The sequence below is a fragment of the Anomaloglossus baeobatrachus genome, chromosome 2, assembly GCF_048569485.1.
Source record: "Anomaloglossus baeobatrachus isolate aAnoBae1 chromosome 2, aAnoBae1.hap1, whole genome shotgun sequence".
Classification (NCBI taxonomy): domain Eukaryota; kingdom Metazoa; phylum Chordata; class Amphibia; order Anura; family Aromobatidae; genus Anomaloglossus; species Anomaloglossus baeobatrachus.
This window is the reverse complement of record NC_134354.1, coordinates 220,074,960-220,087,717: the sequence shown is the minus strand read 5'-3', so window position 1 is coordinate 220,087,717 and position 12,758 is coordinate 220,074,960. Positions and strand designations below refer to the sequence as shown.

Sequence of the window (12,758 nt, the reverse complement as noted above, 5' to 3'; positions counted from 1 at the left end):
ACGGGTAAGTGCGCATTACCCACAGTGGCACTTTAAATCGCACAATCACATTTTGACAGTGTAAATTAAGGTGTTAACAGACGTGAGTGGATTGCAGATCCACCTGCGCCTGCGAGACACACGTCTGCTATACAGATCTATGCTGGATCACTGCAGCAGCCAGCGGTGATCACACCTTCATGATTTAGGATGTACTGGTAGGTCCTCAGTCGTGAAGGGGTTAAAAAAGGCAGCTATATGTTAAAGAGCCATAGAACAATGAGAGACAGGGCAGCACTCACCGATAAACTAGGACTATTTTATTTTTTAATGCTGACAGGTGAGACGGACATGAGGGAATGCAGGGAGGGAAGCACGAGGACGACTGTACTGTTTCGCACCACTAGGGGTGCTTTCACGGGTCCATCACGGGATCAATGAGGTTGAGCTGTTGGTCAGCTTTTCTCGCATCCAGATTCTGGATGCGAGAAAAGCGGCAGCATGCTGCGTTTTGCTGCTACCGCCGTATCTCTCGCACCCATTCAAGTGAATGGATGCGAGAGATACATCGGACTGCACTTGGATGTTATCCCAGTGCAGTGCGATCTACGTGTGGCGCCCCTGACCTGGTCAGGCACCACTGAGTACTGCACCCATGCTGGGGACAGTACAATACAGGTAATCCAGAAGGCTGACAGGGGTGTGGAACACAGGCGCATAGTGATCAGGTCTCACACATGTACCCATGAGAGGACCCCTGGGGGTCCCAGGAGGGGGCAAAGCCTATACCTCCACTGGAATAGTGGCAGGGGGTCAAAAGCCTCCATCTCCTCTCAAGGGGTGTGGTAAGAGAATCTGGTTGCTAGGTGGCGTAGGCAAGAACAGGAGAGGAGGAGCAGTGAGTCAGTTAGAGGAGAACTCCAGAGGGCTCAGTGAGGAGCAGACCTGTGGGGTTGATGCTGTCTAACAGCGCCCGCGCAGTGGCTACTGACGGGGGAGAACGGTCAACTAGGAGTGCTGCCTGAAAACCAGCTTCAGCTAGAGAGAAAGCACGGAGTGGGAAGTAAGGAGACTGCTAGAGAGCACCAGGCCCAACCGGGCGGCAGATCCCGAAGCGGAGATAGATTCAGCTTTCTTCTGCTAAACCTGCCGGTGTGGGGCTCTCAAAGCCCACACCACAACACCACAAAAGCCGCAGCCACGTAACCGCAGTGAGGGCCCATAGGTCACAGGAGGCAAGCAGCTGGAGTGGCCTGGTCCGGGGAACAAGCAAACGGCAAACAAAAGGGGGAGAGAGGCTGCAGCATCTTCCCTGGGTGACCCCCATAGGGACTCAAAGTCGGGGTCACCCCAAACCACCAAGGGCTAAGGAAGGCGAGTCAGTAGTCACCCTCATAAAGTCAGCCCGAAGGATACCTGGTTCCCATCTGGTTCATCCCAGCTACGCCCGGGCTACTCACCCTGCCATCAAATGTGAGTAAAGCCCTTGAAAGACAATTCTGCCTGTGTGAGTCATTCTGCGACTTGTGGTACTACAAACCTACACAGGGCCCTGGGGCTTGCCTCACTCTCAGGAGGCTACTACATCCGACTGCACCCACCATCAGCCCCAGGCGTCCCCTAACCTGCAGTGGCGGTCCCCACTGACCGCAATACTGAGAGTGGCGTCACGATCAAAACCGAAGATTCCCTACCTGTGACCAGAACCAGCTACGTGGAGTCCCTGAAGGTATGCACCGACACAACACCTGTGGGGCTTCACATACGCACAGGCTGACAGTGGAGGAGATGGGAGGATTAACCCCTCCCTCTCCTCCGCAGCGCCTGCACTCAGCTTCACAGCTGTGACCCGATCGCAAGATCGGGTTACAGTCGCATGACACCCGGCTCACGCTCGCAGCAGAGCCTGAGCCGGGGGACATTAGCATATCGCATCGGATGCCATACGCTCGTGTGAGTCCAGCCTAAAGCTGAGAATATGCACTTTAAAACACATATTGATTACATACCGTATTTTTCGGACTATAAGACGCACCGGACTATAAGACGCACCCTGGTTTTAGAGGAGGAAAATGGGAAAATAAAACTTTAAGCAAAAAATGTGGTCATGACACACTGTTATGGGGCGAGGATCTGCTGCTGACACTGTTATGGGGGTAATGTCCCCAAATTCTCTACTAAGGTACCCCATCCTGGTAATGATCCTCCTGCCTTGTATATGATCCTGCTATAAACCCCCATCCAGCCTGTTCACATACCCCCCCCCATCCAGCCTGTTCACATACCCCCCCATCCAGCCTGTTCACATACCCCCCCCCCATCCAGCCTGTTCACATACCCCCCCCCATCCAGCCTGTTCACATACCCCCCCCCATCCAGCCTGTTCACATACCCCCCCCATCCAGCCTGTTCACATACCCCCCCATCCAGCCTGTTCACATACCCCCCCATCCAGCCTGTTCACATACCCCCCCCATCCAGCCTGTTCACATACCCCCCCATCCAGCCTGTTCACATACCCCCCCCATCCAGCATGTTCACATACCCCACCATCCAGCATGTTCACATACCCCCCCATCCAGCCTGTTCACATACCCCCCCCATCCAGCCTGTTCACATACCCCCCCATCCAGCCTGTTCACATACCCCCCCCATCCAGCCTGTTCACACACCCCCCCATCCAGCCTGTTCACATACCCCCCCCATCCAGCCTGTTCACATACCCCCCCCATCCAGCCTGTTCACATACCCCCCCCATCCAGCCTGTTCACATACCCCCCCCCATCCAGCCTGTTCACATACCCCCCCCCCCATCCAGCCTGTTCACATACCCCCCCCATCCAGCCTGTTCACATACCCCCCCCCCCATCCAGCCTGTTCACATACCCCCCCCATCCAGCCTGTTCACATACCCCCCCCATCCAGCCTGTTCACATACCCCCCCATCCAGCCTGTTCACATACCCCCCCATCCAGCCTGTTCACATACCCCCCCCCATCCAGCCTGTTCACATACCCCCCCCATCCAGCCTGTTCACATACCCCCCCCATCCAGCCTGTTCACATACCCCCCCCATCCAGCCTGTTCACATACCCCCCCCATCCAGCCTGTTCACATACCCCCCCCATCCAGCCTGTTCACATACCCCCCCCATCCAGCCTGTTCACATACCCCCCCCATCCAGCCTGTTCACATACCCCCCCATCCAGCCTGTTCACATACCCCCCCATCCAGCCTGTTCACATACCCCCCCCATCCAGCCTGTTCACATACCCCCCCCATCCAGCCTGTTCACATACCCCCCCCATCCAGCCTGTTCACATACCCCCCCCATCCAGCCTGTTCACATACCCCCCCATCCAGCCTGTTCACATACCCCCCCCATCCAGCCTGTTCACATACCCCCCCCATCCAGCCTGTTCACATACCCCCCCCATCCAGCCTGTTCACATACCCCCCCATCCAGCCTGTTCACATACCCCCCCCCATCCAGCCTGTTCACATACCCCCCCATCCAGCCTGTTCACATACCCCCCCATCCAGCCTGTTCACATACCCCCCCATCCAGCCTGTTCACATACCCCCCCATCCAGCCTGTTCACATACCCCCCCATCCAGCCTGTTCACATACCCCCCCCCATCCAGCCTGTTCACATACCCCCCCCCATCCAGCCTGTTCACATACCCCCCCATCCAGCCTGTTCACATACCCCCCCCATCCAGCCTGTTCACATACCCCCCCCATCCAGCCTGTTCACATACCCCCCCCATCCAGCCTGTTCACATACCCCCCCCATCCAGCCTGTTCACATACCCCCCCATCCAGCCTGTTCACATACCCCCCCATCCAGCCTGTTCACATACCCCCCCCATCCAGCCTGTTCACATACCCCCCCCATCCAGCCTGTTCACATACCCCCCCCATCCAGCCTGTTCACATACCCCCCCCATCCAGCCTGTTCACATACCCCCCCCCATCCAGCCTGTTCACATACCCCCCCCATCCAGCCTGTTCACATACCCCCCCATCCAGCCTGTTCACATACCCCCCCCATCCAGCCTGTTCACATACCCCCCCCATCCAGCCTGTTCACATACCCCCCCCATCCAGCCTGTTCACATACCCCCCCCATCCACCCTGTTCACATACCCCCCCCATCCAGCCTGTTCACATACCCCCCCCCATCCAGCCTGTTCACATACCCCCCCCCATCCAGCCTGTTTACATACCCCCCCCATCCAGCCTGTTCACATACCCCCCCCATCCAGCCTGTTCACATACCCCCCCCATCCAGCCTGTTCACATACCCCCCCCATCCAGCCTGTTCACATACCCCCCCCATCCAGCCTGTTCACATACCCCCCCCATCCAGCCTGTTCACATACCCCCCCCCATCCAGCCTGTTCACATACCCCCCCCATCCAGCCTGTTCACATACCCCCCCCCATCCCTCCTGCTCATATACTCCCATCCTGCTATATGCCCCCATCGTGCTCATATACCATCCTGGTATATGGCCTGTATCCTATAGCACAGAGAAAAAAATAAACGTTTATACTCACCTTTTCCTCACTCCCTGCAGCACCGATCACATCTTCCTCTCTGGCACGTTGATCTGTGTGTGTGGAGCCGTTCCCCTGCTGCATCGCGATGTCTTCCTGTCTGTGCCGATCAGCTGACCGGCTCAGCACAGATCAGCTGACCGGCTCAGCACAGATCAGCTGACCGGCTCAGCACAGATCAGCTGACCGGCACAGACAGGAAGACATCGCGTGCAGCAGGGGGGCGGCTCCACACACGGGGATGGGTGAGTGCACTGATTCACTGCACCCTGCGCTGGTAATGACGCGCGGGGAGCAGTGAATACAGCCGCACATGATCACTCCAGGCTGTAATTGCCAGGGGTGATCATGCGGCCGGCTCTTTACTATGCGCGCGTCCCCGCTCGTCCTCCCGCCCACCTGTCAGTGCCGGCTTCAGCGCTGAGAGATGGGCGGGAGGATGGGCGTGCATATGTAATGAGCGGGCCCACGTGGTCACGGCAGGCGCTGCTGCTGCCTGCTCGTGCCCCCGATGACCCGCAGCACCCTCATTCCCAGCCGCAGCCCTATAGTCAGACCATAAGACGCACCCCCAACTTTCCCCCAACATTTGGGGGAAAAAAAGTGCGTCTTATGGTCCGAAAAATACGGTAACTGTATATTGAAAATGTTTTGGCAAACAGGTAAAATGCCAAAATTTGTGTCACTGTCCAAATATTTTTTAACCTAACTGTATTTTTTAAAATTGGTGCTGATATAAACTACCATATTTTCCGGTGTATAAGATGACTGGGTGTATAAGACGACCCCCAACTTTTCCAGTTAAAATATAGAGTTTGGGATATATCGTATATACTCGAGTGTAAGCCGACCCGAGTAATATGCCCATTGTTTAGTGATGTCCACTGCTGTAATGTCTCCATTATTTAGTAATGTCCCCTGCAGTAATGTGCCCATTGTTTAATAATGTCCTCCTGCTGGTTCCCTTCTGTCCTCTATCATACCGTTGTTTACACATAATAAAAGGTATTCTCACCTCTCCTCCGTGCCCGCGGTGCCTTCAGCTGCTTCTTGCAGTCCGCAGACCCTTCCGTGATAGCGAGAACGGAGCGGCCGCTGCAGGATGTCGTCATGGCTTTACTACAGTTGAATGCTTTACGGCGCCACAAAGCATCCAACTGCAGTAAAGCGCTGACAGCATCAGCGGCCCCGTGTACAGGACGCTATCATGGAAGAGTGCTTCTTGTGGACCGCAGGCACACAGACCCCTCCGTGATAGCGTCCAATACACAGGGCCACCGCTACTGTCAGCGCTTTACTGCAGTTAAATGCTTTGTGGCGCCGTAAAGAATTCAACTGTAGTAAAGCCATGATGACATCCTGCAGCGGCCGCTCCGTGCACGGACGCTATCACGGAGGGGTCTGTATGCCTGCGGACTGCAAGAAGCAGCTGGAGGCACCACGGGAATGGAGGACAGGTGAGAATATCTTTTATTGTGTGTAAACGACGGCAGCGTGCACCGCCGTATAAGACGACACCCAGCGTATAAGATGACCCCTAACTTTTGAGAAGATTTTCAGGGGTTAAAAAGTTGTCTTATACGCCGGAAAATATGGTAGACATGTGGGAAATGTTACTTATTAACAGTTTGTGTGACATAACTTTTTGTTTTAAGGGCATAAAAATGAAAAGTTTTCAAATTGTGATATTTTTAAAATTTTTGCCAAAATTCGATGTTTTTACAAACAAGTGTAAAACCTAAATTTACCACTAACATGAATTTACCACGAACATCAAATTTGTAGCAATGAAAAATCAGTGGTTTATAAAATTAAAATATGCATCATCACCTTAAATTTGTACAGATATTATCCCTGTTGATGCATTTTTTTTTTTCATCCACTTATTTTTTATTGAAAACATGGCAGATACTATCCACGTGTTGTACTATAAATTGCTGTGCATTTTCAGAAATGAATCCACACCAACAATCTGTAACAAATGTCATTTTTTTTTTTTTTGTTCGAATTGGCCTCAGGTGTGACACAGCAGATATTTTAGCAACATCAGAAATAAAGTGAGGAAGTCTGACATAATACAGTATATCTTAAAGTAGGCTGCCTCTCTGAGAGAACAGTGAGGTCGTGGAGAGCGTGGTATTTCCCACAATGAAGAGGGAGGAGAGTTTTGTGGTACAAATCGGGTTACTGAAAGAAACCATGATTGGAATTGTTCTAAGGTGTAATTGTAAAACATATAGAAAATAACAAGAAAGGAAAAAAAAAAATAATTTAGTTTTATGTAGTTTATACTTTTAGAATATATAGCCTAATTATGCAAAGCCTAAACGTTAACAATGGGAAATGACACAAGTTAGGCCCCATGCGCACGCTGCAGTTAGTTTTTGATGCATTTTTGGTGCAGTTTGTGGTGTCTCTTTAGGGCTCATGCGTACAATGTGTACTGACCAGTGCAGAAATAAATGCACCCTCTGGCAGACTTGACGCTGCGTTTTGACAAAAAGAATGCATCCAAAATGTATGTATTTTGGATGCATTTTGCATGCATTTTACATGAGTTTTGGATGCATTTTTGTCAGTGCGGTCCCTCGGCAATTCAGCTCTGCTACATGCCCACTGACAGCAGACACAGACAGAGCCGGGCGATGAGAATGAACTCGGATGAACTTCACCCGACTTCATTGTCATCCCGCCTCTCTGTCTCATTGTACTGTCATGAACTCAGATGAACCTCCGAGGTCAGTGCCAGAACACAGGAGTCCGCAGCAGTGACGTCAGAGCTTCATCCGAGTTCACTGACATCAGGCGTCTCTCTCTCTCTGTGTCGCAGTCTGATTTGCGGTCACATGTGAAGGACTCACTTGTGACCGCAAATCCCGACTAACTGAAGTGAGCAGCGCGATCAGCGGTGCCATCACTCAGGTGACCCACGACCACAGCTGGAGTCCTCCACCTGAGAGCGGTGGCCGCGGGTAACCTGAGTGACGTCATCGCTGATCGCGTGGCTCACTTCAGTTGCTGCGTGGAGCTGACAGAGAGCGGTCGTGGTCTGTGGACGCTCGCTGTCAGCTTCATGTAGCAGAGCTGAAAGCATCGTGGGACCTCATGTGGATTACATCGGAACTGGAGGAGTATTTGGGGATTAATAAAGTGGTGAAAGAGGGTTTTTTTGTCTTTTATTCCAAATAAAGGATTTTTTGGATGTGTGTGTTTATTTTCTTTAACTTACAGGTTAATCATGGTAGGTATGTCGGGAAGACAGCCTGCGATGATTACCCTAGGACTTAGTGGCAGCTATGGGCTGCTGCCATTAACTCCTTATTACCCCAATTGCCACCGCACTAGGGCAATTCGAGATGAGCCGAGTAGAGTCCCGGGACTGTCGCATCTAATGGGTGCAGCAATTCTGAGCAGCTGCTGGCTGATATTGTTAGGCTGGGGGGCTCCCTATAACGTGGAGCTCCCCATCCTGAGAATACCAGCCTTCAGCCGTGTAGCTTTACCCTGTCTGGTATCAAAATTGGGGGGGACCTCACGTTGTTTTTGTTAAATTATTATTTTTTTTTTTTACTGCACGATATAGACACGCCCACCGGCGGCTGTGATTGGTTGCAGTCAGACACGCCCCCACGCTGAGTGACAGCTGTCTCACTGCAACCAATCATAGGCGCTAGTGGGCGGGGGAAGCAGGGAATACGAGATGGAATAATGAGCGGCCGGCATTTTCAAAAGAGAAACCGCCACAGTGGGAACGCCGTGCAGCGCCGCGCTGGTGATCGGGGATCGGTGAGTAGGAGAGGGGGTGGGAGGGAGAGAGAGAGAGACCGACCAACAGACCGACCAACTGACAGAGAGAGAGTGAGACCGAAAGACCTGTGTTTGTTATGTCAAATAAACATGCTGATCAGCACAAAAATGCAGTGCAAATGCACTGCTTTGCATTTTGATAGCGTTTTTCTACAACTCATTGATTTCAATGGGTGTAGAACGCTGCCAAAGCGGACAAAAGAATTGACATGCTGCTTTTTTAAACACAGAGATTTTGCAGAGATCAAAACGCTGCGTTTAAGAAAGCAATATGCGCACAGATTTTGCATGATTTTCATAGACTTTGCTGGGGACGCACAACGCATGAATTTTGACAATGTGACGCTGCAGCTTAAAACGCTGCAGAAACGCAAAAAAAAGCAACGTGTGCATGAGCCCTTAGTCACCACAAACTGCATGCTTTTCCTTCCCCACCAAAGTCTATGAGATTTCAGGTTTGCTGTGCGCATGTTGATTTTTTTGGGCTGCAGTTTTGTGGTGACAACAAAACTGCAGCATGTCAATTCTTTTTGCGTTTTTCCCTGCGTTTTTCACGTACTGGTGAATAAAAATGCAAAGAAAACCGCTTGGTCAAAAATGCACCAAAAATGCACTCATTTTTTGATGCATTTTATGTAAGCAAGATGCGTTTTTTTGGCCACAGGGTGCATTTTTGTGGCTATGACAAAACTGTAGTGTGCCAACATACCCTTATAAGTAGGGATGAGCAAACCAGAACAGGAAACAAGGACTTTACAAAACATCAGTGTTCGAGTTCGGGTGCTTTATGTATACTAACCAGTTAATCGAGCATTAGGGTGCTCGGGTACGCTTTGTGCTTGGCCCAGTGCTTTCGGATGTAGGGTGTGCAAGAAAAAAAAACATCCTGCCCCTGAAATGCTCTGTTTAAGGCTGGCTGTATGTGGATAGCTGAACTGCCCAATCAGTAACTTACAATGGAGTTCAGGTCAAGTCCAGGTCCTGAACTGAATTTTATCTAAAGTCCGGCTGAACCCGCTGAACCCAAACTTCATCTCTAGTTATAAGTAGTTTATCATATTGTTACACAATTTTTAAATTTGTGATTAGAATTCAGGTACAGATCTTACTTTATTTTCCAATGTTTTTTGCTGCTTTTCTTTCTTGGAAAATTCATTTTCAAAATGTTTTTTCTACATAAAAAAAAAAAAACATGTAAAATAATATTCAAATAACACACTACAATTTTAAAATAACTACTGAGAGGAAAACTATTTTTTATCTATTTGATTAATCTGTATTAAACAAAGCTGGGTTAAGTGTAACCTCCTGGCCATATCTGGCCCTCTGGCTTTTCCGCAGACTGAGACATCCGATAGGATGAAAATAGTGGCCGATAGGCTACACCGTGCTCTCCCAGCTTGATATCGCCGCTCAGTGCTCTACGTCATTGGCCGACAGCACCACTAACTTCATCCTAAGGATGTTGATAACATGGAATACATTGGTAGAAGAGGGGGCCACAGACTCCTTCCACCAATCAGCATGTGGGACTAAAACAGCAGACACGATAAAGTCACATCAGCACGTCTGCTGTATGGAATCAATACGCCAGAGACCGGAGCAGAGTGTCGGGGGAATGGGAGCGAGGGGAGTATTTTTTATGTGTATAGGACAGGTATATGTATATGGGAGGCTATGTAGGGACTCAATGTATTTGGGGGGATATGTGAGGGCTCATATTATATATGGGGGACGGTGTGGGGGCTTTTACTAAAAACAGGGGAAACAGGGTGTTTTGTGAGGGCTCATACTGTATATAGGAGAACTGTGTGTGGGCTCATACTGAAAATAAGTAGACTCAGTAATTGGCTCATATTGTAAATAAGGGCTGTGTGTGAACTCATTGTATATAGTAAGACTGTGTGTGGACTCATACTATAAACAGGAGGACAGTGTGTGGGCTCATACTATAGATAGAGGGGGTTGTGTGCGGACTCAGTATGTCAGCATACTTAACGGAAATCTGTCAGCTGGTTTTTGCTACCTCATGTGACAGCAACATAATGTAGGCAAGGAGATTCTGAATCCAACAGAGTATCACATAGATTCCTGGCTGAAGCAATTCTTAAGCTATAAAAGAGTTTAGATTCAGGATCACAGCAGGGCTGTCTTGTCCACACCAGGGTCTCAATAGAGATTGTGCATTGACTGTGAGGTGTCAATTCTGGGGTGACTATAGCCTGCTATTTATAGGCTGGGGAGGGCCCAATAACCATGGGTCTCCCCAGCCTGAGGATACCAGCCAGCCCTGCAGCCTGCTTTATCTTGACAGGGCATCAAAATTGGAAGAGGACCACATTCCATTTAAGTATTTAAATAATTAAAAATAACAGGGTGAGTGCCCTCATAATTTGATATACAGCCAAGATTACGCACACAGCTGGGGGCTGCAGCCTCCATCTGTCTGCTTTATCTGTGCTGGGTATGAAAATACAGGGAACGCTACACCATTTTTTCAAATTATTTATTTGTTTTTACACTCCACTTCGGAGACCCAGACAGCTAGTGTGAGGGCAACCAATCACAGACACTCGCACGCTGGCAGTATGACTGCAACTAATCACAGACCGGGTCCACATGTGAGGCTGACAGACTCCCTTTCTGGGTGCTATACATACCACAAGTAGGTCCTTCAAGTGCTATTTTACCCACCACTATATGACTTTTTTTCCTCTGAGATTATTCTGGTGGTGTTACATACTGGTGTATTCAGGCCCTGATCTGGACCTTATCCTGTTGGTTACTGTTTAATGTATGGACATTCCATCACTCCACTAGCCCAGGGGGTATACTATTGATATCTTTTGGTTACTTATATGCCCCCCCGGGATATAGTAATACTACTTTCTTACCAGTTTTAGTTAAGGGGTAGTCTGTCTCCCTCCCTGGGACCTTTTTCTCTCTCTGTCTCAACTAATTGGATTGTAACTATGTATGTCTAACTACTAACTGTCATCACATGTGATTTTTGATATTTGCACTTGTAATAATAAAAACTGTATACTTTTTCACAACTGTGGTACAGTAGTTTTACTTAAAAAAACCATGATAAATACCCCTTCTTGTTCACAAGTTTTTGTAATCACAGACTTTGTCACTGTGGGTAGGCGGGGGGAAGCAGTAAATAGTCATAAGCTTTAATGAGTGGACCAGTAAGCAGTGTGACAACAGTGTGGAAACTCAGTAAGTATAATTGTCCCACTTTAATCCCCGTTTTTGCAGCCCCTAGCCTTTACTACCACCATTTTATAACACTTAAGTTCAGGACCCTAAAGGCCCCATCACACACAGAGATAAATCTTTGGCAGATCTGTGGTTGCAGTGAAATCATGGACATATTGTTCCATTTGTAGACAGCCACAAACCTGGCACTCATTGTCCACAATTTCACTGCAAGCACAGATCTGCCACAGATTTGCCACAGATCTGCCACAGATTTATCTCTGTGTGTGACAGGGCCTTTAGACTTATATGGGGTTCGGAGCCGGGGTCAAGTTCGGGTCAAGTCAGTTTACGAACCGTACTTTTTTTTCAAGTCCATCTGGACCCGCTAAACCCGAATATCTGCAGGTTCACCTATCTCTATTAACAAACAGTGTTCAAAGTACAAATACCTTATCTTCATGTTGAGTGCTACATTCTTTTTCCTTAGCTTTCAGCTGTTCTTCTAAATAATCATTCTCTTTCCTAAATATATTTTTATAAATAGATTATTAAAAAGATTATTATACAGCCCAAACAGTTACCAGAAAAGACCATCCTGCAACTTAAAGTGTCATTCCAATTATATTTGTATGATTACACATCTAGCACATAATTCCCAATTTGCATCATGTTATGTGGATTCACATCTGGAATACTTTTGTTCCAAAACTGTAAACAATATATTTTAATGCAATACTCTAAAACAATCTGCAACACTTATATGGATTAAAATTCTGCACAATTTTATTCCCCACAGAGCTCTCTCTATGCACAATTATTGTGGAATATGTTGGTGCTACATAAATAAAATATTATTTATTATTATATATATTGCAGGTACTGGGTGCAAAGTTACGTTAAATACGGTACTTCACTATTACAGCACTAAACCAGAATTTGCATCACAATCCATAATAAATTTGCCACAAAATCAGTATGGATAATTCCATTTAAAATTTTTGGGTGACAAATTTCTGATGTCACTGTTTCTTTTGTAGCACATTTTTAATCCACATGTGAATTCAAATATAAAGGTGAGGAGTCTACTCCCAATACAATTCTAAAGTCATATAGTTGCAAATTGAAATCAGCATGCATATAGTGATGAAGGTAAACAAGAAAAGGACGTAATATCCATGCACAACGTGTGCAGTCACCCAGGA

The 12,758-nt window shown here is 48.4% G+C and overlaps 1 protein-coding gene across 3 annotated transcripts in view; it reads right to left on the bottom strand.

Moving 5' to 3' along the window:
• The window catches only part of SYCP1 (synaptonemal complex protein 1), an 811,750-nt gene that overhangs the window by 287,850 nt on the left and 511,142 nt on the right, over positions 1–12,758 (bottom strand). For all 3 annotated transcript variants that reach the window (XM_075335624.1, XM_075335625.1, XM_075335626.1), the window contains 2 exons: positions 12,006–12,078; positions 9,459–9,521 (listed from right to left, as the gene is read on the bottom strand). In XM_075335624.1, the coding sequence (XP_075191739.1) occupies positions 9,459–9,521; positions 12,006–12,078 (136 nt within the window). The remainder of the gene's footprint in view (positions 1–9,458; positions 9,522–12,005; positions 12,079–12,758) is intronic.